The sequence below is a fragment of the Hyalella azteca genome, unplaced genomic scaffold (genome assembly GCF_000764305.2).
Source record: "Hyalella azteca isolate HAZT.00-mixed unplaced genomic scaffold, Hazt_2.0.2 contig16234, whole genome shotgun sequence".
NCBI classification, from domain to species: Eukaryota; Metazoa; Arthropoda; class Malacostraca; order Amphipoda; family Hyalellidae; genus Hyalella; species Hyalella azteca.
The window spans coordinates 11,028-37,124 of record NW_025946060.1 but is presented as its reverse complement, the minus strand read 5'-3'; the positions used below and the strand labels follow the sequence as shown (position 1 = coordinate 37,124).

At 47.0% G+C, this 26,097-nt stretch overlaps 1 protein-coding gene across 3 annotated transcripts; it reads left to right on the top strand.

Moving 5' to 3' along the window:
* Positions 1-231: 231 nt before the first annotated feature.
* Positions 232-26,097, top strand: LOC108666444 (hemolymph clottable protein). Of its 3 annotated transcripts, XM_018153320.2 has the most exons (35): positions 232-606; positions 894-1,011; positions 1,385-1,542; positions 1,884-2,024; positions 2,235-2,455; positions 3,900-4,096; positions 4,360-4,553; positions 4,869-5,015; positions 5,510-5,590; positions 5,982-6,271; positions 7,105-7,267; positions 7,869-8,075; positions 8,284-8,466; positions 8,805-8,917; positions 9,682-9,786; positions 10,254-10,356; positions 11,388-11,501; positions 11,691-11,804; positions 13,593-13,719; positions 14,033-14,261; positions 15,185-15,368; positions 15,858-15,983; positions 16,559-16,665; positions 16,948-17,054; positions 17,295-17,323; positions 17,524-17,605; positions 18,890-19,071; positions 19,646-19,801; positions 20,301-20,447; positions 20,853-20,986; positions 22,262-22,516; positions 23,629-23,773; positions 24,169-24,559; positions 25,010-25,155; positions 25,616-26,097. In XM_018153320.2, the coding sequence occupies exons 2-35, from the start codon at positions 909-911 to the stop codon at positions 25,778-25,780; spliced, it is 5,346 nt and encodes a 1,781-aa protein (XP_018008809.1). In that variant the 5' UTR covers positions 232-606; positions 894-908; the 3' UTR covers positions 25,781-26,097. The 3 variants fall into 3 exon arrangements, with proteins under 3 accessions (XP_018008809.1, XP_047740760.1, XP_047740761.1); XM_047884804.1 differs by lacking the exon at positions 7,869-8,075; XM_047884805.1 differs by lacking the exons at positions 232-606; positions 894-1,011; positions 1,385-1,542; ... (1 more) ...; positions 2,235-2,455; positions 3,900-4,096 and adding an exon at positions 4,153-4,178.

The window sequence follows — 26,097 nt, the reverse complement described above, 5'->3', positions numbered from 1 at the left end:
AGGTATCAAGTCTCACTGTCTGCTTCAGTTGCCCCCACGACGGCCTCGTCTCAAGTCATCAGGCAGTTGCTGTCATTTACATTTAATTAACCACATTCATTATATTATTAATCAACATCAAGGTTAATTCGAACCAGCTGCGTTATTAATTGAATTGATATTGTTTTGTTAATAGGCTATATATATTTTGTTAATAGAGATTGGGTGCGACTGAAGACGTAAGAGAGGCTGAAGAGTTGAAGTCCTAAAGAAATTAACCTTAATTGTGACACCGAAGACTTGTTTTCTAATTTTATTTTCGTGATTGCTTACGTTCAGCAATACTGTATGCATTTATTGTTAAATTTTGATTGCCTTATTTGTCTAATTGTGGCAGCCTTATTTGCTTAAATGAGTTTTTTTTATCTCTTTTTGGTAGTAAATTGTTTCGGTTTAATTTGCGTTTGAAGATCTTCGTCCTTGTACGTCGCTGAAGCCGAATTTTGCCTCCTGAGGTTTTGAGTGTGGAAGGAAGTGCTTGATGATATTGTGAGGCCCCACCAACTTTCCCTCAAGTGAGGCCACCAACTCTCCCCTCTAGTGAGGCACCACCAACTCTCCCCTCAAGTGAGGCCACCAACTCTCCTCTGTAGTGAGGCCACACCAACTCTCCCCTCTAGTAAAGCCACCAACTCTCCCATTTATTGAGGCCCCACCAACTTTCACTTACTTATAATCTGTTAAAGTTTAGAAAAATCAGGAAATGCTGAACCTATAATTCATCGCAGTTTGTTCTCAGCGCAACTGATGTCAAGTGCACCGTACCGTTGCAGATGACCGTGGGTGGGGAGCGGAGTAGTGCAGCGCTTATATATGATTATATAATTATATAATTAATATATATAATTCTGCAGGGTGCTGATGCCGTCATGGTCAGCATTAGGCAGTGCTGTAGACGTGCTGCTGCATTGCGACCAGCACGACAGCTTGCTATGAACCTCCTGCTCATCATGACCGTGCTGCTAGCAGCAGGTACCATCAGCATTATTGTTCAGCTGGCATGATGGTGCATGTGTGATAAACTGTCATGGGGTATGGTGAGGCTTATAATGGGGTTACCGATAGAAATATTTTGGCATTTTATTAGCCGATAGCATTACTGCTAGCAATTTTCTAGCATTTGGTCAGCCAGAAGCAGGTCTGATAGAAATATCTTGGGATTTTGCAAAAGCCTGATTGACGCTCCAAATTAGATGCGTCGACCAGGTTTAAATAGGAGAGTCCGTGAACCTAAAGAAAAACTATTATCATAACAAAAATACACAGCAACCTGAACTTTCGCTCATCAAATTCGTCCTCCAGCCGTTCAGTTTTGTGTTTAATCTGCCTTGCCAACGGCACGCAGGCACCACCAGTGGGCTGCAGTACCCGTTGTCGTACCAGTACCGCTACCACGCGACGGTTGGAACAGCGCTGCCAGACGCAGGACCCCAGCCTTCACTGGTGTCGATCGACACGATACTCGAGGTTGACACGGCGCCCAACAACGTCTTTCTGATCAGGGTGCGGCTCGGGGTATTTTTTCCAGTTGTTTCGAAGGATTCATAGCTTATAACTGATTGGAAAAAAATTCTCCGACTCAATCATTTTTTTTGCCTGGAGAAATGGTAGTTAATTTCATCAAAATTAAAAAAGCGGAGTACGTTTGTTTTCAATTTGAGGACAAAGTCAAGCGTATGTCGTCAAAGTGAATGTTAGAACTTGAACGGAGGTTTAGATCAACACTAAAAGACACAGCAGCGTGTGAACGGTGTAATGCACCATTAAGCACCTCTCACAGCAGCTTCTATTACACCATTAGGCACCTCTGGTTCACCATCATAAGCACCTCTTATTTTCATCAGTTCAGAGACACGCGTGTGGGCGAGTCTCACGGCAGCGGGGAGTGCGGGCAGCTGGGGACGGAGCAGCAGGGGCAGCTAGCACCCGCGCTCAGGGAGCTCTTCGAAGCACCGTTCCAGGTCACCCTGGACTACCACAACAAGGTGCGCTTTTCATGGCAGGTGACTGAGAGGTGATGGGGAATTGATGACGGTGTAGGAGCTGAGATTTCATTTAATCGCTCCACAGTACAGCACTATGGTAAATGCAGCGCTGTTGCGTCTATTTGTGTTTAGATTGGCCAGTGAACACTTTTTCCGAGGGATTTTTGTTGGCCCAGCTCCCCATAGGTATTGAGCAGCCCTCCTCCACAGCCACAGCTCGCAGTGCCTCCCGACGAACCGCTGTGGCTGAGTAACGTTCGCAAGGGCGTCGTGCAGCTGCTGCTGGTGCTGCCTACCGTAGAGCACCAACTCAAACGCTCCTACACCAACACCCGCACCAACTCCCTCGACAGCGACACCAGCAGGAGCCCCCTACAGCCCACCTCCTTCAGCAGGAGGGAGGACACCATCTACGGAGCGTGCACAGTCCAGTGAGAACATATTAAGCGCTAATGTTATTATCGAAGCTATTAGCCCCTTTTGTTCTGTGAGAACAATTGCTGTCAGGTATTGCGACTTCATCTCGTGGTATATACGAAATGATAAATTCATGTTATCTTATAATTTGCTTATTTTTCCCAGCTATCAGACATAGCATTTGGGGCGTGGCGGCAGGTCAATGTCTTATAATATGGCGGGTGTGTCAATTGCTGAGCATTATATTATTAATTATCTTACTTTTATTTCATCTTCTTGTGCCCATCCGTCATTCTAATCCTCTATTTCGTCATTGTTTGATGTCAGGTACAGAATTTGAGGAGTATGAGTAAATAGAAATGTTATTTAAGTAACTGTAAAGGAATTTGGGACCACTACTCCAACCGTAGTCCAGAGAAGCTGGAAAATTCCAATTACGGTCCAGGGTTATTTCAGCCAAGGAATCTACCGCAATCGCACAAACTCAACCTGGCCTCACCACGTGATGCAAATAAAAACACGCGTAACTTATTTAGCATTTAATAAACAATGGAAATCAAGTAGGAAAAGTAAAGGAACAGTAGAGGTAGCAAGATCGCCGGGGTTTCAAGGTTCCACCAGGATGCAAGGTTCCACCAGGATGCAAGGTTCCACCAGGATGCAAGGCTCCACCAGGATGCAAGGTTCCACCAGGATGCAAGGTTCCACCAGGATGCAAGGTTCCACCAGGACGCAAGTGGTGCGGCTGAGTTCTAAGCTTAAAGCGCTAGGGTAGGAGGATGTAAATGTGGATATGCATGATATGGAGCCAGTACGTGTTACTCCGTGGATGAGTAGCCCCTTTGTGGCCAGTCAGGAGGTCTATCCGAGAGTGGAAACAAGAAGTGCGCGTTCCACATCCCACGAGTTTCAACGAGCTAAGCACTTTAAGGCTATACCTACGTTTACTACGTAATTGGCTGCGTAACTGTTGACGTGGCGCTGTAGACCAATGAAGATTGGCCGGATGAATTTCCTCTACAGTAATATTTGCTTATCATGCATCAACTCAACTAGTTTGACTAGCATGATAATGGTTTACACATTATCTTAATACTGACTTATTCATTCGCCGCAACATGTCGCGCCTTCTCAACGCCGAGTTCTTGAAAAAAAGTATTATTTAAAGTTAACTCGATCCTGCTGGTACGGAACTAAACAGAGAAGTTCCGAGAACAAATCAGACTCAGAAGTCCTTATTAGCTTCTCAAACTCTGAACATAAGATACTTTATCTTAGATTCTTTTCAGCTCGTAATCGAACATTTCTAGCAAATCGATGACGGGATTCTACGATTGATCATGCAGTGACCTCAGTTCATTCACCTCATTATCGTGAGTCTCGTTCAAATCGTGGTCCAGGTATGCAAGCTTGGCTATTTGTCCTCACGGTTGGTCTCTTTTTCCTCCTCCTCTGCAGGTACGTTCTGTCGCCGGCGTCAGGCGCGGTGCGCGCGGCTCATCCGCTGCCGGGGCGCGACCTGCAGCGCCGGGCGGGAAAGTCCGCCGACGGCTCCTGGCCTGAGATATCAGAGTACCTTTACGAACTGCAGCGCTCCACTGACCTCAACGACTGCACCAACAGGCCCCTCATGTTCACCTCCACCAACACCGCGGGTCAGTAGTGCCCCTCATGTTCACCTCCACCAACACCGAGGGTCAGTAGTGCCCCTCATGTTCACCTCCACCAACACCGAGGGTCAGTAGTGCCCCTCATGTTCACCTCCACCAACACCGAGCGTCAGTAGTGCCCCTCATGTTCACCTCCACCAAATCGGAGGGTCAGTAGTACCTCTCACCAGGGCGTTATTGTATGCAGCGAACAAAACACAATGTCAAAGAGTTATTGTATAACGACGTCGTCATTATACTCGTCGCAGGCGGGAAGAACCACACGTCCAGTTCTGGTGACCGGTTCTTCACGCAGTCGTCGCTGGGGCGCCTGATCCTGAGGGGGGAAAACAACCCCCGCCGCGCCCAGAACCTGAGGCTCGAGTGGGCGCAGGTCGACGCTGGGGCCGTGATGAAGCCCTTGGGAATACCGGGTGCCGTGATGCAGATTGTCACGAACCAGGTGGGGAATTGTTACTAAACAGGTGGTATTAGTGAATTAGTTTCTTGAGTTAAGATTGTCGTGTAGCCGGTAAACAATATTGTAGAGGTTACAAAAAATGTATTATTGATTGAATTATCAAGCACGCCAAATTAAAAAAGATTGTTTTCGATAGCTCACCACTGAGCCAATTGTGATAGCTAGCCACACTCACCAAGTCTGAAATATTACTATTGTCCAAACTATCAATTAATCAATGAGTGCTTCACGCACCTAGTCCTAACTAGTAAAGTTGACTTGCTCCTAACCCCTCCTGCCACCCCACCCTCCTTGCAGACGCTGGCGCTGACGATGACGTACAAGCGCCGCGTCCCGCCCCCGCCGTCCAGCCTCAAGACCCTCAACTCGATGGCCTTCGAGATGTCCTCACCCTTCCCCCAGTCCCCCTCCCAGCCCTCGTCCTGGGTCCGATACTCTTCAATCGTAAGAAATCGTGTTTTATGTTCACCCTTCAGCCCCTCACACTGCTCCCTTGCCAGCCCTGGTCCTACACATCTTACAAGCTTGTCTCCTGGCTCCGACACCCATGGAAATGTCATCAATTAATTTAAATTCTATCAACTTCATACGCACTTGCACTGGCCCATCTTCCCCCTCAGTTTATTCCTGCTAATTTTTCCCCCTCTCCCTCTTTGATTGAAAATCATATGCTCATGGGCTCATTTTATTCTCATACACTTAACATGCATGTATGTCCTAATGTACTCATGTGCTCGCTTTATTCTCATACACTTAACATGCATGTATGTCCTAATGTACTCATGTGCTCGCTTTATTCTCATACACTTAACATGCATGTATGTCCTCATGTACTCATGTGCTCGCTTTATTCTCATACACTTAACATGCATGTATGTCCTCATGTACTCATGTGCTCCATGTGTGCCGTGAATTTCCTACATTCACCCCCTGCACAGGACGACGCCCTGGCGCCCACGTACCCCGAAGAATACCTCACAGGGCGGCGCCCCAACGCCTCAGCTACCCACCTCCTCAAGGTGAGCGTCGTGGACCGTTTTAACACAATGATATTTCGGCAGGCCTGTCTATATTTGTCATGATAATTGGGAAGTCCTAAGTTTAGTAGCAGGGTTTTACGGATCAATACAGAAAAGGATGAATCGTTTCATTTATCAAGTTCATGGGGGAAATGTGTCTCCACAGTTAAAAAAATGTGTTGATCAATGGACTTACAATTTTGACTTTGCAACCGACTCCGGTTGAAAAATAGACTATTTTAAGCTACGTCGGCTGATAATTAGGCGATTTCAACCTTCGTTGCTGACAATTAGGCTATTACAAGCTATTACAAGTGGCTCGAGCAAGCACACACTGAAGTTTGCCTCGAGCCCCCAGGGGGGCTGTTGAACTCCTACCTCCCCCCCACAGGAGCGGCTGCTGCAGGAGGTTGTTGCCACCGCCACGACCCTGCGGACGCTTCTGGTGGCGCAGCACTCGGGCGCTGGCAAGGCGCATGGCGAGGCGCCGTCAGGAGGAGCGTTGTCAGGAGGACCACAGTCAGGAGGAGCATTGTCAGGAGGACCACAGTCAGGAGGATCAGCTGCAGGGCAGGTCATTGACCAGCTTGTCAGCATCACAGAGCTGACGCGTGCACTCACCAAAGAGGACCTGGCAGACGTCAGCAAGAAGGTTCTGGCCATGGAAGATGACCTCGTCAAGTAAGGGCAAATACAAGGTCAATCGGCAATAAAAATTTGCACGAATTATTACAGCTATTTATGAGTACAGTTGTGCGCGGTGCTCATCAGCGTTAGTTACAATGACACCGCGTAACTTCTACGATCTAAAACCGTGTTGCCAAACCTCCTGTTATGAGTTTTTGTTCTAATCTGCCGCTTGTTCATCCGCCCCACTCTGCAGTGCACCTTTGCGCTGAACAGTGCAACGTGACCGTGTCTGAAAGCGATATTGGGATACTCGGTTCCATCTCTATTAGTTCGGATTAAAGGATTTTGAAATAACTGTAGTATATTATTAGATGGAAACATTGTCTTAAAACACTCACGGTTCTTATTCACTTGAATATGTTAATCAATATTTTTATAATGCCCGTTGTTGGTTTAGCATTACCTCGGTTTGCGTCTCCATTCCTAATATCATAGGAATAATAATATCACATCAGGAGAATCTGGGGTAATATCAGATCAATATCGAAGCAATGTCAGTAAATATCATAATGATCTCAGGTAATGGCAAGACAATATCAGAGTAATATCAAGGCAACATCACAAGGAAACATTCGTGCTCAATAAAATTGACGTCCATCACTACTGACGCCCATCAATACTGAAGTCCACCAATACTGACGTCCACCAATACTGACGTCCACCAATACTGACGTCCATCAATACTGACGTCCATCAATACTGACGTCCACCAATACTGACGTCCATCAATACTGACGTCCACCAATACTGACGTCCATCAATACTGACGTCCACCAATACTGACGTCCATCAATCCTGACGTCCATCAATACTGACGTCCACAGACAGGTGTTCCGTGAAGCTCTGTCGTCCAGCGGCGCCTCAGCGGCGGTGGCGGTGGTGTTGGACGAGCTCCTGCAGCGTCGCCCGTCGCCCCTGGACGCGTGGGCGACGCTGGCGAGTGTGGCGACGTCCACGCGCTCGCCTGTCTCCGCCACTCAGCTGCACGTGAGTGACCATGCAGGGCACGAGTACGGGTACGTCGGGCCACTGTAGTCCTATGGCAGCGCCACTGTAGTCCTATGGCAGCGCCACTGTAGTCCTATGGCAGCGCCACTGTAGTACTGTGGCAGCGCCGCTGTAGTGCTGTGGCAGCGCCACTGTAGTTCTGTGGCAGCGCCGCTGTAGTGCTGTGGCAGCGCCACTGTAGTACTGTGGCAGCGCCACTGTAGTCCTATGGCAGCGCCACTGTAGTACTGTGGCAGCGCCACTGTAGTCCTATGGCAGCGCCACTGTAGTACTGTGGCAGCGCCACTGTAGTACTGTGGCAGCACCACTGTAGTGCAGTGGTTAGCGCCACTGTAGTAAGGTGGCACATTATACTACTACCACTGTAGGACACCGGTCGCGCCAATGGTGGCGCATCAGCATGGTCTTGGGTTGGTGTTCCTAAACAAACACTGGGCACGAGTTATTTCGGGAATCTCAAGGTCTTAGCGTCGAAGCTATCGGCACGAGCGGTCGCATCTACGTTTATGAGGGGTTATGTGACCGGTTTTGCCGTGTGTCAGTAGAATAATTTTTTACGTGACGGTTTTGCGTGCTGCAGGACTTCGTGGAGGCTCTGAGCAGCAGTGACGCCACAGCCACAGAGGCGAGCGGCGTTAGGTTCTTGCTGACGTCAGCGCTGCTCACGACGGCCACGTCAGCGCGCAGGCTGTGTGCTCCTGACAGGCGTCAGTTCTACGGTCGCCTCTATGACGACCACTGCAGCGTGCAGACTAAACTGCTGGCCCTCATCAGACGCCTGATGCAGGTGCGGCAGAGAGTTACGGAGGAATAACTTAAGCCACACGAATGAGCCAAGCCAGACAGAGAGCTCACGGCAGTGAGGCAGATTCACAATCCTACCACCAACCCCGCGCACTCATAACCCCAACACAACCGCGTCAGATTTTTAACTTTACCACCCCACCCCCGGCAAACTCTTAACCCTCCCACTACTCCTCCATGACGTTGCGCAGGACCCGTCGAACCCCCCGTGGCAGAAGGTGGCGCTGGTCCAAGCCCTCGGGTACCTGCAGGGGGAGGCCGCGTTCGAGGAGCTCCTAGAGATCATTGTGTCCAGCAGCTCCGACGTCGCCCTCAGGACTGCCGCGGTGCTTAGTGTCGTGTCGGGGCACACCACCCCCGCCCTCCGTAGCAAGGTAAGGGGGTGATGCCTTTCAACCAGGCCTTTCCTTTGGTTTCCTTGGTCTTTCAACCAGGCCTTTAGGGCTCTCCGTGAGAGGCAGACTCGCAGGTGATGAGGCTGGTAAGATCAAAATGGCCTCAAATTCGTCTAAAAGAAACAATGTTCCAGCAACCACCCAAAGATAGCAGCAGCTCTTAGATTGTAAGAGGCTTTGCATCAGCCTCTGCTTAGATAGCAGAGGCTGTATATATTTCCCAGACCGACCAGACCGATCAAGACTTTTTGGAAAGGATCTAATGGTCTCTATGGCCCATGTTTCTTATAAAATAATCACTCCTGCACACCCGACAGGTGTTCGATGGTTTGGCACCCTTGGTGGCGTCACAAGTGGAGCCTCCAGCGCTTCGTCAGGCGGCCGTCCTGGCGATGTTGACATGGCGGCCCGACCAAACGTGGTGGCTCAGGTAATGTACTGCCAGTAGTCTGTACTGAAGGTCCAGTGCTGCCAGTAGTCTGTACTGAAGGACCAGTGCTGCAAGTAGTTTGTACTGAAGGACCAGTGCTGCCAGTAGTCTGTACTGAAGGACCAGTGCTGCCAGTAGTCTGTACTGAAGGACCAGTGCTGCCAGCAGTCTGTACCGACTGTCTCTTATACACATCTAGATGTGTATAAGAGACAGGTATGAAGGTACCGAAGTGAGACTTNCTGTACTGAAGGACCAGCACTGCCAGTAGTCTGTACTGAAGGACCAGCGCTGCCAGTAGTCTGTACTGAAGGACCAGCACTGCCAGTGGTCTGTTCTGAAGGACCAGCACTGCCAGTAGTCTGTACTGAATGACCAGCACTACCAGTAGTCTATATTTAAGCAGTTTCCTTCAACTGCCCCAGCAGACACATTATTTGTAGCAGCTACATATAGTTGCTGTTACATATGACACTGATATATTACATGCTTACACCTGCAGTAGAACAGTATAAACCTTTCCTTGTATTGTTCTCGACCTAAAAAGGGACCTACTAATGTCACGTGCCTCTCAGTTTACTAAACTTGAGCAGCACTCATGCATACTGGTCACTCCCACTAAAGGCACCTTAGTAAAAACGCGACGATTTTTCAACGCTGCTTTTCTTGAAGGTTGTACAACTTGAGACCCTGCGAGAAAAAAAAGATTACGGATGTAATAATAAAGTGGGCTTGTTATTACGGTACTTGTGTCCCCCCGCCAGGCTGGCCAGAGCGACGTGGCGGGAGGAGTCGCCTGCAGTGGCGGAATTTGTGGCTCAGGCCATGCGCTCCGTGGCAGAGCTCGGGGCCCCCGCGTGGCGCACTCAGTGAGACTGACCCCTATCTTTAGGGACATGAATATATTGAGCTTAATTATCTTTGTCTTGATTATTTTCAGCTTACTTATGTTTAGCTTGATTATCTTCAGCGTCATGATTATCTTTAGCTTTATTTACATGCTTCAAAGCATTAGGGATAAATTACATACGCTCGTCCAGTAGTTTTTACATACCCTGGCTATAAGTTGACTCGTGTCCCGGCCCTGAATATCAGCCTGATCCAACGGTTTCAAAATGCTTATCAGGTAACAGCATATTGGTCAGGCATCTTGCTATCCTTTAAGTCTGATAAAATCTATGTGCTAAACATACTGTACAAGTGTACATGTGTGTACTGCACGAAAGTGCCAAGTTCCCTTCATTTCCTTAAGCGGGGCCGACACAGCTCGATCTCTTACCTATTTTCTTACGACTTACGTCCTTCGTAACGCCCTTTGACGCCTTGACTCCTACAGGCGACGGTACGCGCAGGAGGCGCTGGCGCTGAGTCGGCCGGTACTCGCCCCGTCCCGCCAGTCCTTGCACAGCATCTTGGAGGCCTTCGCAACACCTCCTATGGTGGGTCCCAGCGGTCACTACGACCATCATGGTAAGAAAAGGCTGTTACCACGCCCTCCATGGTGGGTCACGGCGGTCACCACGCCCCCCATGGTGGGTCCCAGCGGTCACCACGCCCTTCATGGTGGGTCACGGCGGTCACCACGCCCCTCATAGTGGGTCACGGCGGTCACCACGCCCCCCATGGTGGGTCACGGCGGTCACCACGCCCCCCATGGTGGGTCACGGCGGTCACCACGACCCCCATGGTGGATCACAGCGGTCTCCACGCCCCCATGGTGGGTCACGGCGGTCACCACGCCCTCCATGGTGGGTCACAGCGGTCACCACGCCCTCCATGGTGGGTCACAGCGGTCACCACGCCCCCATGGTGGATCACAGCGGTCTCCACGTCCCTCATGGTGGGTCACGGCGGTCCTCACGTCCCCCATGGTGGGTCACGGGGGCCACGGTGGATCACAAAGTACCTATCAAAGAAAAATTCATTACTCAGCGGAAATATTCTTTATATTACCTGCATTTCACCTCAGCGGTCACGACTGAAGATTATATGAGCTCGCGGTGCCAACGAGACCTCGAAAGTTCAAAACAAACTGTGGCCTGATGTCCTGGCCACGGGTTATCTGGCTTCAAAAAGCGCGGCAGCAACAAATCGAATTTCCCTGTAGTTGCTCCATACCTCGTCTTTCCCTCTGTACAGATGCAGTTGCTCCATATCTCGTCTTTCCCTCTGTACAGAAGGAGTTGCTCCACACCTCGTCTCTCCCTCTGTACAGATGGAATTGTTCCATACCTCGTTTCTCCCTCTGTACAGAAGGAGTTGCTCCATACCTCGTCTCTCCCTCTGTACAGAAGAAGTTGCTCTATACCGAATCTCTCCCTGTGTACAGAAGGAGTTGCTCTATACCTCGTCTCTCCCTCTGTACAGGATTTGCTCCATTCCTTGTCTCTCCCGCTGTACAGACGGAGTTGCTACATACCTCGTCTCTCCCTCTGTAAGTTGCTCCATGCTCGTCTTTCCCTCTGTACAGATGGAGTTGGAGTCGGAGCTCGGATGGCTGTTGAGCCTTAGGACGCGCTTGCCGGATGACTTTTTCGTCAGCCTCGCCGCCAAGATGAACGCCATCAGGATGCCGCTCCTTGAGGTGCCTTTTTATTCATTTCTTTCATATGGCGCAATGGTGGTGCGATAATCTCAAACAATTCTGTAATGAATAGTGAATAATATCTTTCATGCGCGATTGTCGTTGATAGCATTACGCATTTATAGGAGAAATTTACGTGTACGATAAGAAATTTAAAATCAAAATTTTTGATAATATTTGTGCGCCCAGGCTGGGTTCTACGGCCAGGGCGCCGAGCTGTGGCGGGCGCTGCGGTGGCGCGGCGCTGGTGAGGCCAGCGACCGAAGCGGCGCCAAACTGCGGCGGGAGTTCAACGAAATCCTCGTGAGTTGCCGTCACAGTTGGCGGGTTTACCGCTAAAAGAAGCTAAGATTTAAATTTAAATCCGAAACCACGTTTGAAATTGGAAGCTGTTAAAGCCTTGTATCCTTGGCCTAAGTTAAAATTCCAACTTTAAATCTGACGAAGCTAACGAGTTTTTTAAATAAATTCCCTAACAAAATTCGGGGTATGCTTCAGCCTCCGCCCCAGAGCTGCTGTTCGCGTAAGCGGCTCTATCAGCGGCTAGTCAAAATCGCAATCGGCAAAGAGGTTTGATCGCAATCAGCGGCTAGTCAAAACATCTTTGCCGACTTTACAGTCTCCTGAGAGTAGGGCAGGAGTTAGCAGAATAAGGACCAGCCTCTGGGAGCTGTCTGCTTCGAGGACCGGAATGTAGACGGAAAAGCCGCCCTCGGCTCTAAATTTTGTTAGGGAAGCTGCAGCTACGTCCTAATTTCTTTTTTTTATCAGTGAGCTACTTTTTATTCCGCAGCTCTGATGCTATTGCATCTTTTCCTACTCGAACTTCATTGCAGAATGAAAATTTCTGATCCGCCATATCCAAGAGGCTCAATAAGACTATTTGTTCTCAAAAAATTCAAGGTTGTTCGTAAAGACAATTTCCCACCCAAAACTAAAGTAAAATAATCTAAGTAGAGCTAAAAATTCAACAAATTTTTAATGAAGACTGAAGGATCTTTCAGAATATTTCAACAAATTCAGATAGATAAAACGTTCCCCCGTGTCTTCGAGTCAGAATGGTTGTTCGTGGTGTTTAGAAGACAAGATTCACAAATTTTAACACAGGATCTTTTTAAGGCCCTGATTGAAAGCCGAGAGGCTTCGAATAGGCTCGGCTCTTCCCTAAGCGTTTCTTCACTAATTAGGATAGACTTTACTCCACTCGCAAATGAGATGGCGATATGGATTTTTCCATACTTACCCAGCTATTTATTTATAAGCGTCGACCAGTAACAAAAAATATGTAAACTTTGTATTAAAAGAGTTTTAATGAGAGGAAATTCCAAGAAACTTTGAATATTATTGTTCATCAAGTCTGCGACTTTTACACTTTTTTCGAGATATGAACGGGTTGTAATTTTTATTGTCAATTGAATGGTATATTCGGCATTCCTTGATCAGCTTCCTTGTTATAGATATTTTCTACCAAAAAATATTTATGATCGAGTCTGCTGATACACGGAGGGAAAATCCCGCATACTAGCTGCTCAAATGGAGACGTTGTGCAATGTTTGAGGGGAAAGAGGCGTCGTAAATTACTGAACTGTCAGTTCACGACGGGTGGCATGGTGCCGGGAACTCAATGAGGGGCGAAGAATAATACGTGGCCAGTGGTCGGCCTAGTCCAATTAGTTATAGACGACCGCTGGCCATTCCTCGGCCACCTGAAAGCGACCAGTTGCCGCGAAGAAGGGTCTGGCTAGGATATCATATTCCAAAGGGTACAAGCTCGCGGGTATAGCGACTGGCCGAGCTTTGGGCAGATCAAGGATTTTACACGATGGTCGCGAAAACCTCGCTCTCAGACTTCGCTGCATTTTGACTACAAGCCTTAAGTCTTATATTAGCTTGTCTTTATTCGCTACAAGAGATTTTTTTCTTTTCGATTGTCAAACATTGCCTGCTGGCCAAATTTTCCACGACAAGTCTGACGAGATATTTTGTGAGGATCTCATGGCAGGAGAAACCTTAACTTTCTATCACAAAATTATTTTAGACATTATGTTCCCTCAAACGAATTATTCCGAGCCATTTCGCTCCCCCACCCAGCGCGGCTTGGGGGCGGCCACGACCCCCCAGTCCTCCCCTTGGGGGCTGCTGCTCCTCAGGCTTTTCTCTGGCCTCCACGCCCCCCTCCCCCTCGACGCCGCCTTCCTGCAGGATCTCAAACCTCCTGGTGGGGTTGATGTTTAATTTAAATTACTTTACATTTAATATAAAGACTTCTGATTTTACTATATTTGAAGCTTAAATATTTATTATTTCCAACTTGGAAATAAATTAATTCTATCAAGCCTGCCGTAATCGGCAGGCTTGATAAAATATTGAATGATAGGCTTGATATTGCCGGAATCGGCATAATCGACTACAACGATTATTTTATTTTATTTCATTTGTTTCATAGTAAATCTCAATAGTAGATGTCATGACGTTATTTGAAGACGTTGGAAAAATTTACCGTTGTACCGTTTTCCTCTCCCCCCTCCCAGGCTCCGGCGGCTCGTCCCACACGAGCCGTGACGTTCACTTCTTCAAGTTCGGGCAACCCGCGTGGCGGGAGGTGGTCGTGCCCACAGACGTGGGCATCCCCGTGGTGGGGCACATCCGCACCCCGGGCTTCCTCTACCAGAAGGGCAAGTACGACGTACGGAGCGTCACTGAAGGCCCCCCTCGCCACCCCACCAAACACACCACCGTCGCTTTCACCGGCAACACCTCGTGAGTTTGGGGCGCAAACTTGAAGCTTTATAATATGTTAATGCAATGAACTCGAAGTTTATTGTAGCGCTATATATCCTGGCGCCGCGACATCAGAGATACGACACAATTACCGAGTCAACCAGGCTGCTCCCACCTTGCAGTTGATATTCTAGACCTATTCCTTTAGATTTTCATGGTTGATAGACCAGCCCAAGTCCTCAGACCTCATGGTTATTCACCAGACCTAGTCCCACAGACCTCACAAGTAACAGACCAGGCCTACTCGTCTTAGACATAGCAATTGACGGACTAGATCTAGAAGGTAATGTACGAGATACTTAAGTGGCACTTTATTACTTATGACATTAGAAAACCTAAAAGATTATTGTCTGTTGACGATCTAGTTCGGCTATTAGATCTTTCTTAATGTCTTCTCTTCATTTAATCCAGACCTTATTCGAACTTGTGGGCCAAGTGCAAATTCCATTTCTGTTGTATTTCCAATTTGATTTATAAATGAACAAGACAAGATATGATGCAAAAAGCTGAGATTCTTGCAAAGTTGTTTGTGTAGTGAATGGAATTTTCGTCAGGCCGGTTAGAAGTTTTTCACTGTCTCCATTGCATTCAAAATAACCACTTCGGAATTCTATATCTTTTGGAAACCTGAACTCCTTGATTCAGTCTTAAGATCTTAATGTTACTGATAGTTCAATTGATAATACAAAAGCGACTGGCAAGATGAAAATATGGGGTCAAATTTTGTTTAAAAATTGTGGAATAATGAGATAGATGACACGCTAATGGTGGCCCGTACGCCGATGACATCCCGAATGCTTCAATGACCGCGCCGTCGAGTTCATTTTAAAGGGTCCAAAGTTCCTAAAATGGATTAATTAAGAAATTATAGCCAAATTGTGACCTGTGAGCCCAACCTGCAGATTTGCCTGGAGCCTGGAGAGCTCCTTGGGGGCCCTGGTGCCCTGGCTGGACCAGACACTGGAAACTGGAGTGCAGCTCCGGTCCAGCATCGCACTGATCAACTCATCAGTCGCCGCAACCTTCAGCGCAGGCACTACTAACAGTCAGCTTCAGCTCAACGTCAGCGCTGACGTCAACAAGGAGGCAAGGCATATTAATGAATCTCTTAATCATGAGGGTCAGTTAATTATGTGTATCACTTGAAGGCAGGTCTATTTGCTATATAGTTCTATCAACTCGATGGCTTGAGATCCCGGCACACTCAGTCATCAACTACGTGAGTCTACGTTCAAATTTCATGAATACCTTCCAAATTTAGGTCTCGTGAGACTCCAGCAATCACTCGTCTATATAGTCATATCCCTTATAAAACGCAGAGTCGTTGAAGTGATGAAATGTCTACAGCCGCTTCGACATAGCGACCATTACTGTACATTTAATCCACCAAGCCTTCAATTATTACCAACATATATGTTTTTCCAAAAATACATAGCATAAATATTTAACCGCGTCCTCAAATCAACGCTCTCGTCCGAAAAAGGCATGAGATTCCTCGCAAGGCTGCAGTACCTACCGTCCATCTGCTTGTCCACCTTAATATCCGATGTCGATATTGCTACTCCCTCCCTATAGGTACCGGTATGGAGGTGGTCTGTTTGGCCGTACTCATTGGTGCGCCCACTGAGCCCAGGCACCGGCATGGCAAGAGTCTCCTACCGGCACGGAGGGCAGCTAACACCTCATACGCCGCTGCGTAAGGTGGGGTCGCAATACGAATAAATTAATGACTCATGCGTGCAGTAAAAGTTGCGGTTAATGAGATAACCATTTATGAGTGACACAAATAAAATGCAACGCATTAACAAACATAGCCACCTAAACGTGCAGTGAAGGGTGAATAAGGCCGTAAGCATCGTTGGTGAGTAACTCAAGTAGAACGCAGCCATCAACTAACAAAGTCTGCCATGCGTGCAGTGGTGGTGGTAGAAGTCCTGAACAAAGTTAGTGAGTAACTCAAGTAAAACGCAGCCATCAACTAACAAAGTCTGCCATTCATGCANTCTTATACACATCTAGATGTGTATAAGAGACAGGAGTTAGTGAGTGTGAGTAACTCAAGTGGAAAGCAGCCATCAACTAACAGAGTCTGCCATGTCTGCAGTGGAGGTGGTAGAAGTCCTGAACAGAGTTAGTGAGTAACTCAAGTAGAAAGTAGCCATCAACTAACAAAGTCTGCCATGCATGCAGTGGAGGTGGTAGAAGTCCTGAACAGAGTTAGTGAGTAACTCAAGTAGAAAGCAGCCATCAACTAACAAAGTCTGCCATGCGTGCAGTGGAGGTGGTGGCTGGGGCAGCTCGTCGGCGTCGGTGCCCACGTGAGCGTCGAGGCAGATAACGACATCCCTCGCGCTCTTCCTAACAGCCTTTGGCAGCATATCATGTGAATATTTCAATTATATGATAATTTGTATATGTTGTTCCTTTTTTTCTAGTTGCTAAATGTTGAAAATTGTGACGTTATCATTTGAAAGATTGCTGACACGATTTCAGAAAAAGAGTATGTACACACAAGCTATAATTAATGAAAAGAAAAAATTTCGACATTAAAATTCTATAATTTTGGGCGGTAATTTTCTCTTGAACAGGGCGGTGATTTCTCTTGAACAGGGCGGTTTGTGTAGGACCAAAATCAGGTTAACTTTTTCTTCAATCAATGCCGCAGCCCTGCTCATGACGCTGCCAGCCCGTCGATGCGGTACCAGCAGCATACTCTTCACCTCGACACATCCGGCAACCACACGAGCAGCGCCATGTTGTCTCTGACTTTCGGTGAGCAGATGCGACTTTTTCCAGAATTTTACGGTGATCTGGGGAAATTTTCTAATTTTCGGGAACAAGTGACAACTTTTTTTATACTTTCCGGTGAAAAATACGTCTTGGTTGTTAACATTTGCTATGGAGGTAACATTACAACTGATTTACAATGGTGGAAACATGGCAAGTTTTTAACTTTTTAGACTATTTCACAATCGACCAAATATATGTTAAAGCCTTCTCTTATATTTACAGAAGAAGCCGAAACCTCGCACAAGCAAAATGTGAGTGATATGAGACGTGACGACCTCATTCAACTCTTCTAGTGCCAATCAAACTGTCAAAACTCCTCCTATAAATGAATCTCACATTGAAAATGTGCACTTTATTTCTTCTGAAGACATTTCTGCTGATGTTGACATTTCAACTGATTGAATCTCTGATGTGCAAATTTTCATGCGATAATGAAATTACTTTTGACCAGGATTCTGCCAGGCGCGAGTTTCCCGATTTCGAACTTTACGACTCGAAGGATAATCGGAGCAGGAAGCTCAGCTCACTGACAGGTGAGTGAACCTTATGTCCAAAACTTTAGCGCGACCTCCCTCTTCATGCAGTGGAAGGAGTTGTTAACGTTAGTTCATCTAAATAGCAATGAAAAGAAAACGTAAAATAAAATTTTTAATTTATTGACACGGAATTGTGTTCTGGAGAACACAGCAAATCTTGCTTAAGCGTTTCATCTCTCTTTGGTCTGAATCTCAGTACTCGGGAAGAATTAGGCAATTAAAGTGAATTGAGCATAAGCTTCTTCAACTGGCCAGGGCAAGCCAGGCAGGTAACACAGAGAAACTGAAGCTCTAGGCTTCGTTACGCTCATCCAGTCAAAAATATCAACTGGTTGGAATGAAACGTTAACACTAAATTGTAATAGAGAATGTGAGCTAGCTGAATATTAAGGTCAAGAATATCACCAAATGCTAAAATTAAAGGACTTAACAGATGCACTCTTAAAAATGCGTAGCCATCTTGAAATTAGGGTATATAATAAATGGGTTAACTATTGAATATATATGCAGTTGGAAGACTAGAAGGGTTTATTATTCAGGTTGAGAGTAACTAAGTGAAGATAATGAAGTTTTCCTTTGCGGAAAGTGGCCGGAGCTACAAATTGACTCAACACCTCAGTGACGGACAACCAACCTGCAACATCCGGTCCTAGCTCTCCCGAGCTCTCACCGAGACCGAAAAGACTAGCTGTTGCAATCGATCCCAGATCGTCTCACGCCTCAAGGCTGCCACCTCAGATGAGACGCAGTCTTGAAGTCTCACGCAATAGAGAAGATGAAATGGACGAAAATGTGAAAATTAAGCGTCGATGGCCGTCACAAAGAATTTGACTGGTGCATTTGCTGTTGCGGGACCTTGCTTGAATCCGAAGTTAGCTTCAATCTTCAAATACATATTGAGAGAAATGAGGAAGGTTGGCCGCACAGAATTACCAGAGATGTTGGAAATTAAAGCCGGCCAAATTATATAAGTAATTGCTCAAACCCGATATAAAACGTATTTCCAACCGTAATTCTTGCAAAAAATAAGACTTTTCCACACCGAAACATGAATCTCAGCTCATTGGCAGGCAAGAGAACCTTAAAATGAACATCAGCTCACTCACAGGCGAGAGAACCGTAACAGGAACCATCGCTCACTTACAGGCGTGAGAACCGTGTTAGGAACCTCAGCTCATTGACGGGCCCGATTACCGGGAGGTTCACAGGACAGAGGCAAGGCTCTTAAGATCAGTGAGGTGGTTGAGTAAGTTATTAAGTTATGACTTGTCACTACTGCAGGTGCAGGAGGGTTCATGGTGACTGCACGCGGCAACTTCTCATCAGGCGTTCACGACATCGTGTATGAGGCGTCACTGGCCGCCAGTGCCCCCAACACGACGGAAGACAGCCAGGAGACACAAAGCTATCACCTCACCTTCCTCAGGAGCGGCGTGCCCTCCGATGTGCCCAGGCCACCTAAAGTAAGTATCATCAGGTGCTTGCAGATACAGTTATATTTGCATGCATGAATCATAAAGTTAGGGTTTTTTTTCATAACAGTTTCTCCTAGATCCAAAGTTATGTATGATATTTCACCCTGGATTATCGTAACACATCAGTTATCCTTAGACCGGCAGGTGTGAATGGTCCCCAACCAGGATTATCGTTACACATGAGTTACTCCTGTTCCCGCAAATGTGTACGTTATATCAAGTCATTATTAACGTTACACATAAGTTACTCCTTTTCCCGCAAGTGTGTACGTTATATCAAGTCTTTATTATCATTACACATAAGTTACTCCTGTTCCCGCATGTATGTGCGTTATATCAAGTCTTTATTATAAATATACATTAGTTACTCCTGTTCCCGCATGTATGTGCGTTATATCAAGTCTTTATTATAAATATACATTAGTTACTCTTGTTCCCGCATGTATGTGCGTTATATCAAGTCTTTATTATAAATATACATTAGTTACTCCTGTACCCGCATGTATGTGCGTTATATCAAGTGTTTAGTATCAATACACATAAGTTACTCCTGAACCCGCAGGTGTGCTTGAAATGCTCAGTCACGTCTCCGGCGCTGCCGTCGCTCGACCGCCTCGACAAGCTCCTTCAAGATCAGCTGCACGCCACAGTTTCTGCTACGCTGGGCGTCGGCTCAACTTGTCGAGCCTCCAAAAAAACCGAAGTTGCCGCGCTGAAGGCGAGTGGTTATTTTTTGCATTTTTTCATAAGACTCATTTTTATCCGAAAAATTTCTTTTTCAGTTTAGTTGGAATAGTCTTTATTTTAGAGTTAATTTGAATATTCGATGTACAACTTTATGAGGAATTATGTAAAAATTTTGTTTTGCATAATAAATGATTTTGTTAACATTAAAAAAATGCAAGTGCATTACAAGTAAGAAGTTTGACTATATATGTCCGTTCAAGATTTTATATCCTAATTCGGTTTCGATCGCCAACAAAACGTTAAATAAATTCACCGTATCTCCATTGAAAACGTTCCGAAGACCAGCTGAAAAATTTAGACCCGATTATTTCTTTTGGGTCAGTGGGTTCGATCCCGAGGTTCGATCCTGAAGTCCCAATAAAATAAAATATAGTAAATAAAGTCCCAATAAAATGTAGTTCAATAAAATAAAGTCCCAATGTCGACATGTAGTAGAAGTATCACCGACTGCCTCTCGTTGCCGTCTGCAGGCGCAGCTGTCTGTGAGCCCCAAGCAGCTGCGGCTCCTCGCCCGCCGCCTGCCCACGCAGTGCAACTTCGACCGCCTTGACCCCACGACCAGCCTGCGACGAGCGGCCTTCTACGACGTGCTGCACGCCGACCTGTCGTGGCAGCAGGTGCGTCGGTGTGTCTGTGACGTGCTGCACGCCGACCTGTCGTGGCAGCAGGTGCGTCGGTGTGTCTATGACGTGCTGCACGCCGACCTGTCCTGGCAACAGGTGCGTCGGTGCGTCTGTGACGTGTGCAGATCACATGACAGATATGACCTCCTCTGCTCAGGTTTCCCATTACCTCATAATTGAACTCTCGCCCACACATAATCTCTGAACCGGACAAATCATCCGGCACGGAGAAAATCGTTAGCTTTTTTAAACCGATAAGATTTGAATTACAAATAAATAATTCTAACGTTTAGTTTACGATTTTCATTCAGCTTTTAAAAACGACAATGAAGTATCATAACAATGATTTATTTAATTTCCTTTCCTTTCCTTTAATTTCCTTTGTACATGCGTGGTCAGGACGTGCCAGGAGTCCTGCTGAACCAGAGCCATGCGGCGGCGAGCGTCCTACGGAGCCTCAGCCTCCCCTACACATCCTCCAACTGCATCAGCGTCGACGCCCCCCAGCGGCGGGTGCTGGTCAACCTCACCAGGTGGGGGGTGTGGTGGTCAACCTCGCCAGGTGGGGGTGTGTGGTGGTCAACCTCACCAGGTGGGGGGTGTGGTGGTCAACCTCACCAGGTGGGGGGGTGTGGTGGTCAACCTCACCAGGTGGGGGGTGTGGTGGTCAACCTCACCAGGTGGGGGGTGTGGTGGTGGTCAACCTCACCAGGTGGGGGGTGTGGTGGTCAACCTCACCAGGTTGTTTTTGTAATTACCCATCCTGGCAGTGCCAACTAGGTAAGGGAGGGGCTGATAGGTCAGTTTTTCCGGGCATTAATGCCACTGGTAGTTCCACGACCATCACTGGCTCGCTGACTCACCAGAACCATTTGATTGCATTACACAACACCCTGGATTGCATTACACATTACCCACAACCTGTGGTGGTTAAGAGCATACAAATTGCCCCTTTTTAATGTTTCCACATGTTGTTCCGTGGGGCAGTTGGGCATTTTTACTCATGCACTTTGCTTCATACTTGTTCCCATTGATGGCAGAAGAATGTGCCATCATCGTTGTTACGTCGTGGGGTTCATTATAACGAAAATTCCTGCGTACGCTCCGCTCCTAAATATCAGCGACCCTGTCATGGACGTAAATTTCTGCAAATTTATTTATGTTGAATAAAACGACTGGCGTTAGACTATCAAAATCGCAGGGAGATGGCGGGAAGAAAGCCGCCCTCGTCTACCGAACATAATCCGTCCTTAAAGTTTCCCTACAAAGAACAGAACTGAATTACATCATAGCGAAGCAAAAACTGCCTATCAATTCCATCATTTTTAAAACGATTTTATGCCTACAGTGGCTACACTGAAAGATAAAATGTCCAACTTCTATTCAGTACGAAGTATGTGGGGGAATAAATTCTACACCTAAATTTATTTATCAAAAAGCTGATCGTTTTATCTTATGGGGACTGAAGTTTTTACACCAAATGCTTCGTGGAATGCATGTCACTGGCGCGTGATCATGCATGTCACTGGCGCGTGATCATGCATGTCACTGGCGCGTGATCATGCATGTCACTCGCGCGGGATCATGCATGTCACTCGCGTGGGATCATGCATGTCACTCGCGTGGGATCATACATGTCACTCGCGTGGGATCATACATGTCACTCGTGCGTGATCATGCATGTCACTCGCGTGGGATCATGCATGTCACTCGCGTGGGATCATGCATGTCACTCGCGTGGGATCATACATGTCACTCGTGCGTGATCATGCATGTCACTCACGCGTAACCATGCACATGGCCCTCAGGTCGCAGACGACTAGGCGTGCGACTGGTCTGATCAGCCGTCCTGGTTGTCTGGACTATGTAGAAGAGCTACCAGTACCTACGATACTCGACTTGTTGCTGCCCCTGCACGGTCACCACTCCAAAGGGCACGACGGCGAGCTACACAGTACCCAGCCAGCCGTGGTGCCTCCCAGTGACCAGTGCTACGTCCTCTCCAACAGGGTGGTCACCTTCGACATGGTGTCCTACGAAATGGAGCCTTCCACTTGTGACAGGTAGTTAGGCAGCTCATCTCATTATATTGCTTCTGCAAATTGGCTTATAGTTTGGAAGTTTTACGAGGTAGGTGTTGAAATTTCTGTTATTTGTATGGATTGTTTGTTTGTTTGTGGTTGTGTTGATGCACAGCATCTCTTGTTTATGGATGTGATGGTGCACAGCATCTCTTGTTTATGGTTGTGTCGGTGCACAGCATCTCTTGTTTACGGTTGTGTTGGTGCACAGCATCTTTTGTTTATGGATGTGATGGTGCACAGCATCTCTTGCTTATGGTTGTGTTGGTGCACAGCATCTCTTGCTTATGGTTGTGTTGGTACACAGCATCTCTTGCTTATGGTTGTGTTGGTACACAGCATCTCTTGCTTATGGTTGTGTTGGTGCACAGCATTTCTCTAACGTAATTAACTTACGGAGGAGAAAGGATCGAGAAAGACAATCGTAGAAATTTAAGACTCATTGCCAACTTAGCACGGCTGTGAGTTCGGTTATGACGGTTAGGTACTCTCATCTTAAGTAACATTGCCACTCAGCAAACCTAAATGTAAGGAGAGAGGGAGACCACAATGTAATGACGTGCCTCAAATGGCATCCCTTCATGCGAAGGCCTGGTCATTAGAGGCTACAATATCACGAGTTGGGCTAACTATCCTAAACTTAACTATCGAATGACTGTAAAGATCCAAACCAAAGAATCCACTAAAATAAAATAACGTTTATGTACAACCTGGAATTTGTTAGTTAAAGAAAAGGGTTAATATTAGACTAATTAATTAAACATGTGAAGGTTGTCGTATACCTGAACTTTTTAATTACACTTTTCCAACCGTCGCCGTCGATGAATATTTAATATACATGACGTTTGTAAGTTCAACAATTAATACAAGTTTCAGCGTAAATATTTTTTATTCGAAATTTGATATTTAGTCCATATTTCCAGAGTATAGGATCTTCCAAGGCTTGTGTGGGAAGACAAGGACCTCAAGACAACACTGGCATCTCAACGATACACAATTTAAAGCTGTGACAAATCGCAATAATAATTGCACTTAGTTAATATTTATTACTCAAATGTTATTTTAGTTAGCTGAACAATATCTCTGGCGTGCAGGGTGATTTTCGAACACGTGGGTGCCAACTCTGGCGTCCTGGTGAGCTTCCGAGGATCGGACGAGTCGCCTCACGCGCCGCTGAGCTACAGGGTCCTCATGCCGGCCGCCGGGGTCGATATCCGCGTCGAGGGACACTCTGTGCTGGTGAGATTTAATGTTTGTGATTGTGCATTGCTAGAATACAAGTAATAAATCCACCGTCTCTTGTGGGGCATTTCAAATTACTCGTTCATCCTAATATAGATGATCGCGCAGGTCTACTGTGATCACTTGGGGATCATACTGGGTGGTCACTCCTTGGCAGGTCTACTGAGGTCACTTGGCACTGGCACGTGGCAAGCGTATTATTGTTAAATATTTCATAACATTTTGCAAATGATTTTCGTGGCTGGTCATTAGAGTTCCCGAGGTAATGTAGCTCTTAATTAGTGAGCACATGACAGTTGTTGGCGCCTCCAGTTCCGCACTAGTGTTAGAAAATAAAGTGCGGCAACGAAACATAATCTCTACAACTACTGCACGAACATTCCTTATCTCAGATAAACAACGCAACGATGGCAGGCAACACCAAAGATGTCGTGGACGCCTCAGGCTCCGTGGTGGCGAGTGTAAGCAGGACCTCCGACACTGTCGAGGTGCTCCTGCCGTCCCTCCTGCAGGCGCTCATCAGGAACTCGAACGCCCTCGTGCTGCGGGTCCTGGACAGCGCCCTCTTCAGGGGGGCGGTCGGAGGACTCTGTGGCAACTTCGACGGCGTTGCCCTAGGGGATCTGCAGGACCCTAGAGGGTGTCTGTTCCTCCGCCATCAGGGGAAGACGATGGCGGCGTCGTGGACTGTGCAGCCCTGCAGTCTTCCCTCTGAGGTCGTGGACAAGCTCAAGAGGCAGCAGTGGACTTGCCCGAGGACTCCTGCAGAACTCGGCCAGCCTGGTGAGCACCGCGTATAAAGTCCACTTATAAATTAACGGTTTATTCCGTATTACGTATTATATTTTTTAATTAATTATCTGATTATTCCGTATTACGCATTATATTTTCTAATTAATTTACGTTTTATTCCTTCAAATTATTAAATATTTGAACTCTGAACGTAGACCTTACTTCAGAACCATCACCCATGGAGCGTTTATTGTTTATTGATCCGTTTATGTTAACTTTGCGTTTGATATAATTATCGTCTGATTGCCTCGCATGGATGTTGCCATTAGTGCTTACTTCACTCTGCAGTAATGCGGTGATGTCAATATGCCTCAAGTTCCGCCTCCACCACTCGTTCACCTCCACCACTCGTTCACCTCCACCACTCGTTCACTACCACCACTCGTTCACCTCCACCACTCGATCACCACTCTCATCCTACCACTCCCCATGTTCCTTCAGCCACGGAGGACTATGACCCTGAGCGCTGCAGCGATGAGGCCCACCGTGTGGTGGCCCAGCCAGGCCACGTGTGCCTCACCACGGTCCCCGTCAGTGCCTGCGCTCCAGACTGCGCCCCTCTCTCCGGCACCCTGCGCGAGGCTATGGTGGGGCCTCGTGACTGCAATATGGGCCAAAATTGTGACCTTATTTAGGCTAAAATAGTGGCTTTATTTAGGCAAAGCAGTGAACTTTTCTAGACAGAAGTAATAACTGTAACTGAACAAAAATAGTAGCCTTCCCTATGTAAAAATATTAACCTTCTCTGAACAAAAATATTGAATCCTCTTGACAATAACAAATTCGTGGCTGAGATGGCCGCGTTGCTGGCGTTATATCTTCCTTCGCCTTAATCCTCATCTCTGTGGACTTACTTGCCCGTAATGTTCAATGATTTCTTCAACCATATAGTGTGTTAATGTGTAGCTTGAAAACACTAAAATATAAATACATATGCGGAAAATAATACAATTTTCGTCAGCATTTTCCTTACTAATACATTTGGCAATTGCATTTTTCCTCCTTACTGAAAATCAATTTAATCCCCCTCACTTCCCCCTCCTCCAGTTTGAGGTGAAGTGCTGGGCGGAGACGCGACTACCGGAGAGCCTGAAGAAGGCTCAGAAGGAGGGGCGCTTGTCCTACCTCGAGGACTCCCCAGGCACCCTTATGCCCGTCCTGCTGTCCTTCCCCATGGAGTGCGTCCCCAAGCGGGAGTCCCGACATCGTTAACTAACGCGTCCCATGAGTCCCGATGTCCTTAACTAGCGTCCCCTTAAGTGGGAGTGCAGACATCGTTAAGTAACGCGTCCCATGAGTCCCGATGTCCTTAACTAGCGTCCCCAAGCGGGAGTCCCGACATCGTTAACTAACGCGTCCCACGAGTCCCGACGTCCTTAACTATCGTCCCCTTAAGTGGGAGTCCCAAAATCGTTAAGTAACGCGTCCCATGAGTCCCGGCGTCCTTAACTAGCGTCCCCTTAGGTGTGAGGCCCAATATCGTTAACCAACGTGTCCCATGAGTCCCGACGTCTTTAACTAGCATCCCC